At 46.2% G+C, this 16,846-nt stretch overlaps 1 protein-coding gene across 1 annotated transcript in view; it reads right to left on the bottom strand.

The window, feature by feature from the left end:
* Window positions 1–16,846, bottom strand: part of LOC137351495 (gamma-interferon-inducible lysosomal thiol reductase-like) — a 61,670-nt gene that overhangs the window by 5,958 nt on the left and 38,866 nt on the right. Inside the window, exon 6 of the mRNA XM_068015944.1 lies at window positions 14,741–14,809. Coding sequence (XP_067872045.1) covers window positions 14,741–14,809 — 69 coding nt within the window. The remainder of the gene's footprint in view (window positions 1–14,740; window positions 14,810–16,846) is intronic.

The following is a 16,846-nucleotide window of genomic DNA, read 5'->3' as shown; positions in this document are numbered from 1 at the left end:
ATGGACAGAACTCAGAAATAGGAAGGGTGCGGTAACAATGTTGGGGCTGTACTACAGGCCTCCCAACAGCGAGCGTGAGATAGAGGTACAAATATGTAAACAGATTATGGAAAGATGTAGGAGCAACAGGGTGCTGGTGATAGGAGATTTTAATTTTCCCAACATTGACTGGGATTCGCTTAGTGTTAGAGGTCCAGATGGAGCAGAATTTGTAAGGAGCATCCAGGAAGGTTTTCTAGAGCAGTATGTAAATTGTCCAACTCGGGAAGGAGCCATACTGGACCTGGTGTTGGGGAATGAGCCCGGCCAGGTTGTTGAAGTTTCAGTAGGGGACTACTTTGGGAATAGTGATCACAATTCCGTAAGCTTTAAAATACTCATGGACAAAGACGAGAGTGGTCCTAAAGGAAGAGTGCTAAATTGGGGGAAGGCCAACTATACCAAAATTCGGCAGGAGCTGGGAAATGTAGATTGGGAGCAGCTGTTTGAAGGTAAATCCACATGTGATATGTGGGAGGCTTTTAAAGAGAGGTTGATTAGCGTTCAGGAGAGACATGTTCCTGTGAAAATGAGGGATAGAAATGGCAAGATTAGCGAACCATGGATGACAGGTGAAATTGTGAAACTAGCTAAGAGGAAAAAGGAAGCATACATAAGGTGTAGGCGGCTGATGAAAGACGAAGCTTTGAAAGAATATCGGGAATGTAGGACCAATCTGAAACGAGGAATTAAGAGGGCTAAAAGGGGTCATGAAATATCTTTAGCAAACAGGGTTAAGGAAAATCCCAAAGCCTTTTATTCATATATAAGGAGAAAGAGGGTAACTAGAGAAAGGATTGGCCCACTAAAGGACAAAGGAGGAATGTTATGCTTGGACTCAGAGAAAATGGGTGAGATTCTAAACGAGTACTTTGCATCGGTATTCACCGAGGAGAGGGACATGACGGATGTTGAGGTTAGGAACAGATGTTTGATTACTCTAGGTCAAGTCGGCATAAGGAGGGAGGAAGTGTTGGGTATTCTAAAAGGCATTAAGGTGGACAAGTCCCCAGGTCCGAATGGGATCTATCCCAGGTTACTGAGGGAAGCGAGAGAGGAAATAGCTGGGGCCTTAACAGATATCTTTGCAGCATCCTTAAACACGGGTGAGGTCCCGGAGGACTGGAGAATTGCTAATGTTGTCCCCTTGTTTAAGAAGGGTAGCAGGGATAATCCAGGTAATTATAGACTGGTGAGCCTGACGTCAGTGCTAGGGAAGCTGCTGGAGAAGATACTGAGGGATAGGATCTATTCCCATTTGGAAGAAAATGGGCTCATCAGTGATAGGCAACATGGTTTTGTGCAGGGAAGGTCATGTCTTACCAACTTAATAGAATTCTTTGAGGAAGTGACAAAGTTGATTGATGAGGGAAGGGCTGTCGATGTCATATACATGGACTTCAGTAAGGCGTTTGATAAGGTTCCCCATGGCAGGCTGATGGAGAAAGTGAAGGCGCTTGGGGTCCAAGGTGTACTAGCTAGATGGATAAAGAACTGGCTGGGCAACAGGAGACAGAGAGTAGCAGTAGAGGGGAGTTTCTCAAAATGGAGACGTGTGACCAGTGGTGTTCCACAGGGATCCGTGCTGGGACCACTGTTGTTTGTGATATACATTAATGATTTGGAGGAAAGTATAGGTGGACTGATTAGCAAGTTTGCAGACGACACTAAGATTGGTGGAGTAGCAAATAGTGAAGGGGACTGTCAGAGAATACAGCAGAATATAGATAGATTAGAGAGTTGGGCAGAGAAATGGCAGATGGAGTTCAATCAGGGCAAATGCGAGGTGATGCATTTTGGAAGATCCAATTCAAGAGTGAACTATACAGTAAATGGAAAAGTCCTGGGGAAAATTGATGTCCAGAGAGATTTGGGTGTTCAGGTCCACTGTTCCCTGAAGGTGGCAACGCAGGTAAATAGAGTGGTCAAGAAGGCATACGGCATGCTTTCCTTCATCGGACGGGGCATTGAGTACAAGAGTTGGCAGGTCATGTTACAGTTGTATAGGACTTTGGTTCGGCCACATTTGGAATACTGCGTACAGTTCTGGTCGCCACATTATCAAAAGGATGTGGATGCTTTGGAGAGGGTGCAGAGGAGGTTCACCAGGATGTTGCCTGGTATGGAGGGCGCTAGCTATGAAGAGAGGTTGAGTAGATTAGGATTATTTTCATTAGAAAGACGGAGGTTGAGGGGGGATCTGATTGAGGTGTACAAAATCATGAGAGGTATAGACAGGGTGGACAGCAAGAGGCTTTTTCCCCAGAGTGGGGGTTTCAATTACTAGAGGACACGAGTTCAAAGTGAAAGGGGAAATGTTTAGGGGGGATATGCGTGGAAAGTTCTTTACGCAGAGGGTGGTGGGCACCTGGAACGCGTTGCCAGCGGAGGTGGTAGACGCGGGCACGATGGAGTCTTTTAAGATGTATCTAGACAGATACATGAATGGGCAGGAAGAAAAAAAGAGATACAGAACCTTAGAAAATAGGAGACATGTTTAGAGAGAGGATCTGGATCTGCGCAGGCTTGGAGGGCTGAAGGGCCTGTTCCTGTGCTGTAATTATCTTTGTTCTTTGTTTAATAAGGCAGGTCATCAGAGCTGATGGCTGAAAACGACAGGTTAAATTCGACAGAGCTAAGCAATCCAATAACCAATGGATCAGATCTAAGCTCTGCAGTGCTGCCACATTGAGTCGTAAATGGTGTACAATTAAATTAACTGGAGGACGTTGATCCACAAATATCCCCATCCTCAATGATGGGGGAGCCCAACACCTTAGTGCAAAAGAGAAGGCTGAAGCATTTACAACAATCTTCAGCCAGAAGTGCCGAGTAGATGATACATCTCGGCCTCCTCCTGAAGTCCCCAGTATCTCAGATGCCAGACTTCAGGCAATTCGATTCACTCCGCGTGATATCAAGAAACGACTGAAGGCACTGGATACTGCAAAAGCTGACAACATTCCGGCAACTGTTGAAGACCTGTGCTCCAGAACTTGCCGCGCCCCTAGCCAAGCTGTTCCAGTACAGTTACAACACTGGCATCTACCCTGCAATGTGGAAAATTGCCCAGGTATGTCCTGTGCATAAAAAGCAGGACAGGTCCAACCCGGCCAATTACCGCCCCATCAGCCTACTCTCAATCATCAGTAAAGTGATGGAAGGGGCATCAGCAGTGCCATCAAGCAGCACTTGCTTATCAATAACCTGCTCAGTGACGCTCAGTTTGGGTTCCGCCAGGGCCACTCAGCTCCTGACCTCATTACAGCCTTGGTTCAAACATGGACAAAAGAGCTGAACTCAGGAGGTGGGTGAGAGTGACTGCCCTTGACATCAAAGGTAGCATTTGACCGAGTGTGGCATCAAGGAGCCCTAGCAAAACTGGAGTCAATGGGATTCAGGGGTGAAAACTCTCCGCTGGTTGGAGTCATACCGAGCACAAAGGAAGATGGTTGTTGGAGGTCAATCATCTGAGCTCCAGGACATCACTGCAGGAGTTCCTCAGGGTAGTGTCCTAGGCCCAACCATCTTCAGCTGCTTCATCAATGACCTTCCTTCAATCATAAGGTCAGAAGTGGGGATGTTCACTGATGATTGCACAATGTTCAACACCATTCGCGACTCCTCAGATAGTGAAGCAGTCAGTGTAGAAATGCAGCAAGACCTGGACAATACCCAGGCTTGGGCTGATAAATGGCAAGTAACATTCGTGCCACACAAGTGCCAGGCAATGACTATCTCCAAGAGAGAATCTAACCATCTCCCCTTGATATTCAATGGCATTACAATCACTGAATCCCCACTATTAACATCTTGCGGGTTACCATTGACCAGAAACTGAACTGGAGTAGCCATATAAATACCATGGCTACAAGAACAGGTCAGAGGCTAGAAATCCTGCAGCGAGTAACTCATCTCCTGACTCCCCAAAGCTTGTCCACCATCTACAAGGTACAAGTCAGGAGTGTGATGGAATACTCTCCACTTGCCTGGATGGGTGTAGCTCCAACAATACTCAAGAAGCTCAACACTATCCAGGACAAAGCAGCCCGCTTGATTGGTACCCCATCCACTAACATTCACTCCCTCCACCACTGACACAGTGGCAGCAGTGTGTAACATCTACAAGATGCACTGCAACAACGCACCAAGGCTCCTTGGACAGCACCTTCCAAACCCACGACCTCTACCACCTGGAAGGACAAGGGTAGCAAATGCATGGGAACACCACCACCTGCAAGTTCCCCTCCAAGTCACATACCATCCTGACTTGGAACTATATCACCGTTCCTTCACTGTCGCTGGGTCAAAATCCTGGAACTCCCTTCCTAACAGCACTGTGGATGTACCTCCCCCACATGGACTGCAGCGGTTCAAGACGACAGCTCACCACCACCTTCTCAAGGGCAATTAGGGACGGGCAATAAATGCTGGCCTAGCCAGCGATGCACACATCTCATGAAAAAAAAACAAAATCAGGGCACACCTGCCCAATGCAGGAGAGGGGACCCGAATGGAAAGCACTGCAGAGCAGGCTGTGGTTTTAACTACAACAGCAAAAAGACACAGTAAAATTACTGCTGTGGGTGCAGGAATATTTAAGGAGATCCCTGACAGTTATCAGGATTTTGTATCTGAAGGGAGAGTAACCCCATACCCCTCAAGTGGGGCAAGCAAGCCCATAGTCATACTCAGGGATACATGGGCCACCAGATCTCTTTTGCTGAGGAAAGGCATGAACTTTCACCCAGAGAGTGCAGTAAATACCAAAATGTTGGTGAATAGTATCAGAGGACGGTGTACACCCATATCTTTACAGCGGGTACGCTTAGAGTGCAACCTAGTTTATTTATTTAGAGATACAGCATTGAAACAGGCCCTTCGGCCCACCGAGTCTGTGCCGACCATCAACCACTTTCGGGACTTGTGACTGTGGGGATTGTCCCTAGTTTGCCTGTTGTCAGGGTTGACCTGCTCCTAGATAATGATCTGGTGGGGGCAAAGGTGGTAGCTTCTCCAGTAGTACAGACACTGAAGGAGGTCAGAGAGAAAGGGCAGTGGCAGGAGACGGTCTCCTGAATTTCCCCCAGTGTGTAGTGACTCGGACTGTGGCCAAACCCGCTCCCTCAGAGGTGACTGAATTGGCACTACAGACAGATGACCCTGTTGTCTGAAACCTTCTTTGGGAAGTTGGAGGACTCAGGAAATGCATTAAACAAATCTTCCCCAGTTGAGGCTCAGCAAGCCGAACCAGTATTAAGAAAGTTAGCACAGGTTGCACAAACTGAAATTGAAGCAGAGGGAGCCCCTGATTGCTGCTATGTAAAGAATGAGGTAATGAATGAGAAGTGGAGGTCCCCTCACAGACTTAAGGACAAAGAGTGGACAGAGGTTCACTAGTTAGTGGTGCCACCGAGATAGCGTAGGGAAATATATGGGAGAGGTGGCAGCGCAGTGGTAATGTCACTGATCTAGGAAACCCACAGTAATCCAGAACCCAGGCTAATGCACTGGGGACATGGGTTCGAATCCCATCACATCAGATGGTGAAATTTGAATTCAATTAATAAATCTGGAATTGAAAAGCTAGTCGAATGCCCATGAAACCATTGCCAATTGTTGTAAAAACCCATCTGGTTCACTAATGTCCTTTAGGGAAGGAAATCTGCTGTCCTTATCTGGTCTGGCCTACATGTGACTTTTAACATGTCCTTTCCTTTTTGGCCTCCTTGTCCCGACAGACAATGGGCAAGTGCCTAGAGGTGATCAGTGATTTGTGGACCAGCGCCTGGAGTGGTTATAGAGTCCAGTTCTAGAGTGACAGACTCTTCCACATGCTCTGTTTTTCAGATTGGAGGCCGGTGACCAGTGGTGTGCCGCAGGGATCAGTGCTGGGCCCTCTGTTTGTCGTATATATTAATCACTTGGATGTGAATGTAGGGGGCATGATTAGTAAGTTTGCAGATGACACCAAAATTGGTGGTATAGTGGACAGTGAAGAAGGTTGTGTAAGGTTATAACAGGATATAGATCAACTGGGAAAGTGGGCAAGGGATTGGCAAATGGAATTTAATGCAGACAAGTGCAAAGTGATGCATTTTGGGAAGTTAAACCAGGGCAGGACATATACAGTGAATGGCAGGGCCCTGCGGAGTGTTTTTGAGCAGAGAGAGCTTGGGGTGCAAGTACATAGTTCCCTGAAAGTGGCAACACAGGTAGACAGGGTGGTAAAGAAGGCGTATGACATGCTTGCCTTCATCAGCCGAGGCATTGGGTACAAGAGTTGGGACGTCATGTTACAGTTGTACACAAGGTTGGTTATGCCGCATTTGGAGTACTGTGTGCAGTTCTGGTCGCCGCAGTACAGGAAAGATGTGATTAATCTAGAGAGGATGCAGAAAAGATTCACAAGGATGTTGCCTGGTTTGGAGGGCTTGAGTTATAAAGAGAGATTGGATAGGCTGGGTCTGTTTTCCCTGGAGCGAAGGAGGCTGAGAGGGGACATAAGAGGTATATAAAATTACGAGAGGCATAGATAGGGTAGATAGCCAGAGTCTGTTTCCCATGGTAGGGGTGACAAAAACCCAGAGAGCATAGATTTAAGGTGAGAGGGATGAGGTTTAAAGGGGATCAAAGAATTAGAATTAGAACATTACAGTGCAGTAAAGGCCCTTCGGCCCTCGATGTTGCACCGACCTGTGAAACCATCTGACCTAAACTATTCCATTTTCATCCATATGTCTATCCAATGACAACTTAAATGCCCTTAAAGTTGGCGAGTCTACTACTGTCGCAGGCAGGGCGTTCCACGCCCCTACTACTCTCTGAGTAAAGAAACTAGCTCTAACATCTGTCCTATATCTATCACCCCTCAAAAAGCTAAGTCCCCTCGTGTTTGCCATCACCATCCGAGGAAAAAGACTCTCACTATCCACCCTATCTAACCCTCTGATTATCTTATATGTCTCTATTAAGTCACCTCTCCTCCTCCTTCTCTCCAATGAAAACAACCTCAAGTCCCTCAGCCTTTCCTCGTAAGACCTTCCCTCCATACCAGGCAACATCCTAGTAAATCTCCTCTGCACCCTTTCCAAAGCTTCCACATCCTTCCTATAATGCGGTGACCAGAACTGCACGCAATACTCCAGGTGCAGTCTCACCAGAGTTTTGTACAGCTGCAGCATGACCTCGTGGCTCCGAAACGCGATCCCCCTACTAATAAAAGCTAACACACTATATGCCTTCTTAACAGCCCTATTAACCTGGGTATCAACTTTCAGGGATTTATGCACCTGGACACCAAGATCTCTCTGTTCATCTACACTACCAAGAATCTTCCCATTAGCCCAGTACTCTGCATTCCTGTTACTCCTTCCAAAGTGAATCACCTCTCACTTTTCCGCATTAAACTCCATTTGCCATCTCTCATGGGGTAAATTTTTCACAAAGAATAGTGGGTATCTGGAATGAGCTGCCTGAGGAGGTGGTGGAGGCAGGAACAGTAGCAACATTGAAGAGGCATCTGGACAGGTACTTGAATGAGCAAGGCATAGAGGGATATGGAATTAATGCAGGCAGGTGGGATTAGTATAGATAGGCATTATGGTCGGCATGGACACAGTGGGCCGAAGGGCCTGTTTCTATGCTGTACGACTCTGAAGGTGAAGTTGGTTGTCTGGTCTGTTACACTTCTGTCTCTTTTCCTGCCAGCTGCTGAGTCTCTTCAGCCCCGCCTTTATGGCTGTCCGCCAGCTCCAGCAACCGCTGGCAAGTGATTCCCACGACTTATGGTCAATGTCGCAGGACTTCATGTCGCATTTTCAAACATCTTTAAAGCAGAGACACGGACGGCCGGTGGGTCCGATACCAGTGGCGAGCTTGCTGTACAAAGCGTTCTTGGGAATCCTGCCATCTTCCATGCGGCTCACATGGCCAAGCCATCTCAAGCGCCGCTGGCTCAGTAGGGCATACATCCTGGGGATGCTGGCTGCCTCGAGGAATTTTGCATTGGAGATACAGTCCTACCACCTGATGCCAAGGATTCTCCGGAGGCAGCGAAGATGGAATGCCTTGAGACGTCACTCTTGGTTGACATATGTTGTCCAGGCCTCGCTGCCGTAGAGCAAGATACCGAAGACACAGGCTTGAAACACTCAGACTTTTGTTTTCCATGTCGGTGCGCTATTTTCCCACACCCTCGGCCAGTCTGGACATAGCAGACGTCTTTCCCATGCGCTTGTTGATTTCTGCATCGAGAGACAGCTTGCTGGTTACGGTTGAGCCAGATAGGTGAACTCTTGAACCACTTCCAGAGCACAGTCGCAGTTATTGATGGATGGAGCATTTCTGATGTCCTGTCCCATGATTTTCATTTTTTTGAAACTGAAAAGGCCAAATTCATTGCAGGCAGCCGCAATCTGATGAGTCTCTGCAGACACTCTTCTGTGTGGTATGTTAATGCAGCATCGTCAGCAAAGAGGAGTTCCCTGAAGAGGACTTTCCATACTTTGGTCTTTGCTCTAAGACGGGCAAGGTTGAGCAATCTGCCATCTGATCTTGTGTGGAGGAAAATTCCTTCTTCCGAAGACTTAAACACGAGAGAGCAGCAGGTTGACTCTTAACTGTCCTCTGAAATGGCCGAGCAAGCCACTCAGTTGTCAAGCGCAATTAGGGATGGGCCTTGCCAGTGATGCCCACATCCCACAAAAACAAATTAATATTAAGAATGGCCTGAGTTTACAATGGCTGTACATGTCTGTGTACGAGAAACCAAAACCTGCAGAAGACAGCGGTTTGACTGGCCAAAACTCCACAAAGATGTAGTGGAGTTCTGTAGGAGTTGGCACATGTGCCAGATTGAGGGGAAACCCCAACCTGTAGTGAAATCTGCACCCCTAATTCCTATACTGGCTTTTGGGAAACCTTCCAGCAGAGGGCTGGTGAATGATGAGGGACCCTTGCTGAGAACAAAAGGGGACAGGCAAGCATAGGTCAGAGAGTTAGGGAGGAAGGGGACAGAAAGCACAGGAGGACAGGTTAAAGGAGGATTCCCAAATGGAACTCCCTACTGCCCAGTCAGCCAACTCTGAAATGTTGGAAAAATTAGCCCCCACAACCTCTTACATAAATGTAGACAAAAGGAGCACCGTACCAGGACTGCTAGCAACCTTTACGGAGACCTGCAGAGATGAGAAAGGTTTCCAAAAGGGAAGAGAAACAGCAAGGGTGATGTCTCACCTAGTCTAAGTGCCGCAGTAGAGTACAGTGGAATCTGAACAGATATCTATGAGCAGGAATGTCCCAGAGGATATAAGGGAGATTAGCAAAAGGGACCCTCCCCAGAGTCAGAAGAAAAGGGAAATAAAAATGCCTTAAAAATGAGTAACCCCTGTATAACTCACCAGAGCACTGGAAGTGAGGTCAGGGTGGATCCACCCACTGCAGACTCACATGATCAGAACTCAAGCCCACAGCTAATTAAATCCAACAATCTTACTTCAGACCCCAACCAGAACAAAGGCCCAGAGGAAACCTCAGAGACCAAGTTAAAACCACATGTTGCAGAAGCAGCAGCTACAGGGGTAGAACTTGTGCACAAAGAAGAACTCACCCTAGACAATTGTGGAAATTTGCAGACACCAAGCTCCCCCATATATCATGTTTATTGAGATGCCCATCCCCAGGTTATTGCAAAGTTATACTAAAGAAACCGTAAACCCATTGGACAACACCTAACCATCTCAAACCCACTTCAAGGGGGAAGGGCAGTTTAAAGCAGCACTGCTGCAGAGGAAAGACAAGCTGCAACAACTTTTATAAGATTTCTGAATGGATGAGAATGAATGAGAGAAATGCATGTGTTTTCTTTTTTAAAAAAAAAAACTTATAACGAAATGCTCCCCTTTATTGCATTTCATTTGGTGTGGTACGGAGGTGTGACAGAAACCATACATGCCAAATGAAAAATAATTAATTTTGTTATGTGAAACTTTGCCCGAGAACTTTTACTGGATATTATTACAAATAACTTTTAAAAGCAGACCAGAACAGCTAAAGACGGCAACATACAATTTGCATATGAGAAACCAACTGCTGGCTGGGAGACAGAGGTGATTACCCAGTCTAGCCAGAACAACGGGTGTGCTCCCCAATTCAATTAACTAGAATGGATTTGTCAACATTGGTTGTCAAAAGCCGTCGACACCCATTGACTTTGAAATAGCCAAGCCACCACCCCCACCCCCCAACCAAGTATGTTTGCACAGTTTAAGAATTTTTAATTTCAAAAAACCTTCCAGAAACTTCTATTTTCAAACAAAGGTAACATATCTGCCTGTGTAACTGAGTTTGTGAACTGTGCTTCAGAAGAAAGACAGTAACTGAAATCCAAGGAAGGAACATCTCTCTCTCTCCTGACTCCCTCTCCAGCAAAGTCCCAGGGGAGCTTTGGTGGCAGCTACTAAGCCTCAAGACTGTAGATCCTTACAGGCAACAAAGAGGACCGAAAAAGCCTCACTCCTGCTTTCCGGAACCAGAGAAGCAAGCCCGAATTGTGCACGTGTTCCAGTGAGTACTTCAAGACTTTCAACTAAGGACACAAACTCAGTATTTGAATTCCACTTATTACAGACTTTACTTCAACCTCCCAACTCTCTCTTCCCCTCAATATCTATTAGTGTGTGTGCACCTCTTGCCTGAATGAGTGTGAATGTGTCATGCATTTTTAGTGATAAGGTTAATAAATTTACATCTTTCTTGTTTAAACTCAATAAAACATGACTGGTTCATATACAATTATAATTTGAGGAACAGTGAGCAAGGGCTCACTGAGATGGTAACTTCTTTTAACACAGCGATTTAGCTTAAAACCCTGTTGTGGTCAAACTAGAGAAGGGGCGAAAGGGGAGCCAGAGACCCCTTCCTCACCTGGTCGGAACACAGGTGAGTTACTGTTAGTTGCTGGTGGAATCAAAGTTCCTCCCACCTCAGGTTACCCTCCTGGTTCTTACAACTTCTCACACAATAGCTGCTGCTGTGAAATCAGAAGAAAAATTCCTGAAGTACAGGATTGCCACTTGACCATATCTCCAGGAATACCTCCAACCAGAATTGGCAACACTAGTCCAAACATTTACCTTGGGCCACATTTTCAATTTAAATCCTTATTCCCATTAATTTCCAGATACCTCAAATTAGAAAACCAGCACCTGTTACCAATTTAAGATTTATTCCCAATAATATCCCCAGAGCCAGTGTTTTAATGTGGGAATTGGGAGAAAAATGCAAAAGCCACCTTATGTAGCATAATGGTTATGTTACTGGACTAGTAATCCATTGACCCTGGACTAAGGATTCAGACACGAGTTCAAATTCCACCACGGCAGCTAGGGAATTTAAATTCAGTTAATTAAATAAATCTAAAATTAAAAAGCTAGTATGAGTAATTGCGACCATGAAATTACTTGATTGCTGTAATTAACCCAACTAGTTCAATGTTCTTCAGGGAAGGAAATCTGTTGTCCTTACCTGGTCTGGCCTATGTGTGACTCTAGACCCACAGCAATGTGGTTGACTCTGAAATGGTCTAGCAAGCCACTCAGTTGTACCAAATTGCTACAAAAAAAAAACAAAAAAAAAAAACCACAGAAGGACTGCCCAGCATTGACCGAGGCACCAGATATGGCAAAGGGACACCCTGCCCATTTGACCCGACATCGGAGGACTTGTGCCAAAATTGAGAGCAGTCTCAAAAACTAATCAAGCAACACCGTGACATAGTCATACCTGAAAGATAATGTCCCAGACTCCTCCATCACCATCCCTGGGTATGTTCTACCCCATGGGCAGAGCAGACCCTCAGTGGGCCAGGAGTGGCCCAGGGAATCTGCAGCATTGACTCTGGTCCCCATGAAGTTTTATGGCATTAGGTCAAACATGGGCAAGGGAACTCCTGTTGACGACCACCTGCCACCCTTCCTCAGCTGATCAAGCAGTATTCCTCCATGTTGAACACTACTTTGAAGAAGCACCAAGGGCAGAGAGAGAAAACGAACAAAAGGTAAAAACGACGACTTTGTACTCAATCTATCTGTCCGTGACAGTATTGGTAGGAGTGACCACTGCACAGTCCTTGTGGAGTCAAAATCCTCCCTTCACACTGAGAATATCCTCCATCCTGCTGTGGCACTACCACCGTGTTAATTGACAGATTCAAAACAGATCTAGAAACTCAAATCTGGGCATCCATGAGATGCTACAAGCCATCAGCAAAAGCTGAATGTGGAAAATTTCCCAGGTATGTCCTGTCCACAAAAAGCAGGACAAATCCAACCCAGCCAATTACCACTTCAGTCTACTCTCGATCATCTGCAAAGTGATGGAAGGGGTGGTCAACAGTGCTATCAAGTGGCACTTGCTCAGCAACAACCTGCTCACTGACACTCAGGTTGGATTCCACCAGGATCAGTCGGCTCCTGACCTCATTACAGCCTTGGTCCAAACATGGACAAAAGAGCTGAATTCAAGAGGTGAGGTGACAGTGACTGCCCTTGACATCAAGGCAGCATTTGACAGAGTGTGACATCAAGGAACCCTGGCAAAATTGAAGTGAATGGGAATTAGTCAGATACTTTACACTGGTTGGAATCATGCCTAGCACAAAGGAAGATGGCTGTGGCTGTTGTGAGATCAATCTCTGCATCCCAAGCCATCACTGCAAGAGTTCCTCAGGTCAGAGTCCTAGACCCAAATATCATCAGCTGCTTCATCAATAATATCAGAAGGAGGCACTGATGATTGCACAGTGTTCAATTTCATTCATAGCTCCTCAGATAGCAAAACAGCCCATGCACACTTGCAGTAAGACCTGGACAACATTCAGTCTCGAACTAAGTGGCAAGCAGCATTTCGCACCACACAGGTGGTGGGCAACAATCATCTCCAACAAGAGAAACCATCACCCCTTGATATTCAATAGCATTACTCACATTGAATCCCCAGCAACAACATCCTGGAGGCCATCATTGACCAGAAATTAAACTGGACTAGCCAACTAAATGCTATGTCTACAACAGCAGGCTAGAGGCTGGAAAATTGTGGTGAATGATTCCCCAAAGCCTGTCCACCATCTTCAAAGCGCAAATCAGGAGTGTGATGGAATACTCTCCACTTGCCTGGATGAGTGAAGCTCCAACAACACTCAAGAAGCTCAATACTATTCAGGGCAAAGCAGCCCGCTTGATTGTCACCTTCCACAGTCACCCCTTCCACCGGCGCAGAGTGGCAGCAGTGTGTACCATCTACAAGATGCACTGCAGCAACTCACCAAGGCTCCTTCAACAGCACCTTCCAAACCTGTGATCTCTACCACCTGGAATGACAAGGACATTAGGCTCATGGAAACACCAACATTGCCCAAGTTCCCCTCCAAGTCACACATCATCCTGACCTGGAAATGTACCACCATTCCTTCAATAATCAATTCAGACCGCTTGCGCAACCCCCAATAATAATATTGGCAGAAGGGCCAAGAACCAGAGGACACTGATTTACAGAAGCAACAGGAGCATGAGGAAAAACTTTTAAAAAAAAATAATCAGCAAGTGGTTATGATCCAGAATACACTGTCTGAGAGTGTGGTGGAGGCAGGTTCAGTGAGTGTTTAGCATCTGGAATGCACTGTCTGAGACTGTGGTGGAGGCAGGTTCAGTGAGTGTTTAGGATCTGGAATACACTGTCTGAGAGTGTGGTGGGCAGGTTCAGTGAGTGTTTCGGATCTGGAAAGCTCTGTCTGAGAGTGTGGTGGAGGCAGGTTCAGCGAGTGTTTAGGATCTGGAAAGCACTATCTGAGAGTGTGGTGGAGGCAGGTTCAGTGAGTATTTAGGATCTGGAATGCACTGTCTGAGCGTGTCGTTGAGGCAGGTTCAATGTGTGTTTTGGATCTGGAAAGCTCTGTCTGAGAATGTGGTGGAGGCAGGTTCAGTGAGTGTTTCGGATCTGGAATGCACTGTCTGAGCGTGTCGTTGAGGCAGGTTCAATGTGTGTTTTGGATCTGGAAAGCTCTGTCTGAGAATGTGGTGGAGGCAGGTTCAGTGAGTGTTTAGGATCTGGAATGCACTGTCTGAGCGTGTCATTGAGGCAGGTTCAATGTGTGTTTTGGATCTGGAAAGCTCTGTCTGAGAGTGTGGTGGAGGCAGGTTCAGCGAGTGTTTAGGATCTGGAAAGCACTGAGAGTGTGGTGGAGGCAGGTTCAGTGAGTGTTTAGGATCTGGAATGCACTGTCTGAGAGTGTGGTGGAGGCAGATTCAGTGACTGTTTAGGATCTGGAATGCACTGTCTGAGAGTGTGGTGGAGGCAGGTTCAGTGCGTGTTTAGGATCTGGAATGCACTGTCTGAGAGTGTGGTGGAGCCAATTGTGGCTTTCAAAAGGGAACTGGATAAGCGCCTGATGAGAGAATATTTGCAGGGCAATGGGGAAAGGGGACTTGGAAAGTCAGCACGGACACACCTCGCTGAATGATTACAGCACAGGTGGTGACCATTTCATGATTGTATGAAGTAGAGCTGAGTAAAGTTTGTAATTTGCAGAAAAACATAGAATTTCTTGGGCAAGGCTCACAATGTTTTCACCCAGTGAAGGGACAGCAGCATTTCCAAACACCTCTAAAATCATTAAACCACGAGGAGGAGATGGGTCACTCACCGAATAAGTGTCACAAACTAGGTTAAAAAGCGAATTCACAGCCTCAGCCTCCAAGTCTTCATTGTGCTTCTGTAAAGGAAACAGAAATTTGAACACTACAGCAGAAATGCTTTGAAGAGAATTCTTCTTCCATCCTTTAGACTTCTCAAAACAAAGCAAGAATAAAATTTATTTACACTTTCAATAATCATGGATGAAAATACAAATCCATAAGCTGATCGGTTGGTAAATAACAGCTGTTACTGCCTGGAAATAGCTTTAAAAAAAAAGAGAACAAAGTTCTTTTTTTAAAACCATCAAATAGCTACCTTGTAAGTGATAAGGTTAGTACTAAGGTTTTAGTTAGCGTAATTTAATTACTAATTGGAATAGTGCTGTTTGGACAGAGTAAGGCTGAGAGTTGTGTGTGAGGGATTTCACTGACTCGGGGAAGGAGGTGCTCTTCAGTCTCTTCTCTTTTCTACCTTTTCAGTCTCCACGGTACAGGGGAAGAAGCTGATTGGCAAGTAACTGGCAAGTTATTCTACTTATTACATTAGTAATAATTAGTTTGTAAAGCTAAGTAATGGCAGAGCAGCTTGAACAAGTGGAATGTGCCTCCTGTGGTATGTGGGAAGTTGCGGACACACCATGTGTCCTTGACAAACACATCTGCAGGAAGTGTCACTGGCTGCAGAAGCTTGAGCTCCAGGTTTTGAACTCAAGCGGCGGCTGGAGTCACTGTGGTGCATCCGCGAGGCAGAGAACTAGGTGGATAGCACGTTTCAGCAGGTAGTCACCCCGGAGCTGAAGAGAGCACAGGCAGAGAGGGACTGGGTGGCTGCTGGACAGACAAAGTCAAGGCAGGTAGTGCAGGAGACCCCAGAGAGCATCCCACTTTTTAACCGGTATTCAGTTCTGAGTACCGAGGGAAGAGAGGGTTCCTCTGGAGAGTGCAGCAAGAGTTATGACCAGAGCACCATGGGTGGCTCAGCTGTGCAGGGAGGGAGGAGAAAAGACAAGAGAGCAATAGTGATAGGGGATTCTATAGTGAGAGGAACAGATAGGTGTTTGTGGTCGCAGACGTGATTCCTGGATGGCAAGTTTCCTCACAGCCGGAGGTCGTGTTCCATGTTGGTACCAAAAACATAAGAAGAACCTGCAGGCTGAGTTTAGGGAGTTAGGAACGAGATTAGCAAGCAGGACCTCAAAAGGTAGGAATCTCCAGATTACTTCTAAGGCCACATGCTAATGAGTTGAGAAATAGGAAAATACACCAGATGAATGCGTGGCTAGAGAAATGGTGCAGGAGGGAGGGCTTCAGATTTTTGGGGCATTGGGACTGGTTCTAGGGAAGGTGGGGCCTGTACAAGCCGGACAGTCTACACCTGCACAGGACTGGGACAAGTATCCTTGCAAGGAGGTTTGCTAGTGCTGTTGGGGATGGTTTTAAACTAGTTTGGCAGGGGGATGGGAACCTAAGGGCAGTTTCAGATAGGACAAATTCAGGGCAGGGAACGGGAAGCAGAAAATTAGCGAGTGACTCTGAAAGACAGAAGAAGCAAAAGGTTAAATAAAGTGTCCAGCACAGGATTTGGCAGTGTTAAAAAGGTATTTATTTAAATGCAAGGAATATAGCAAATAAAGCCGATGAGCTGAGGGCACAGATAGACACATGGCAGCATGATATCATTGCTATAACGGAAACTTGGCTTAAAGAGGGGCAAGAATGGCAGCTCAACATCCCTGGATATAGAGTTTCAGGCGGGATAGAGGGGGATAAAAAAAGGAGCGGGTGTAGCATTATTGGTTAAGGAATCAATAACAGCTGTGAGGAGGGATGATATGCTAAATGAATGGGTGGCGATCAGAAATGAAAAAAGGGGCAGTTACACTACTAGGAGTGTACTATAGACCCCCAAATATGTAGGCAAATTTCTGAGTGTAAAAACTATAGAGCAATAATAGTTGGAGATTTCAACTACCCCAATTTCAACTGGGATACAAACAGTGTGAAGGGCACAGAGGGAACAAAATTCTTGAACTGCATTCAAGAGAACTTTTAGCCAGCACGTAACAAGCCCAAGAGGGGGCGCAATTCTACATTTAGTCTTCGGTAATGAAGCT

This window comes from Heterodontus francisci, chromosome 36, assembly GCF_036365525.1.
Source record: "Heterodontus francisci isolate sHetFra1 chromosome 36, sHetFra1.hap1, whole genome shotgun sequence".
Classification (NCBI taxonomy): domain Eukaryota; kingdom Metazoa; phylum Chordata; class Chondrichthyes; order Heterodontiformes; family Heterodontidae; genus Heterodontus; species Heterodontus francisci.
The sequence above is the reverse complement of the archived record's forward strand: the minus strand, read 5'-3'. Positions and strand labels throughout refer to the sequence as shown.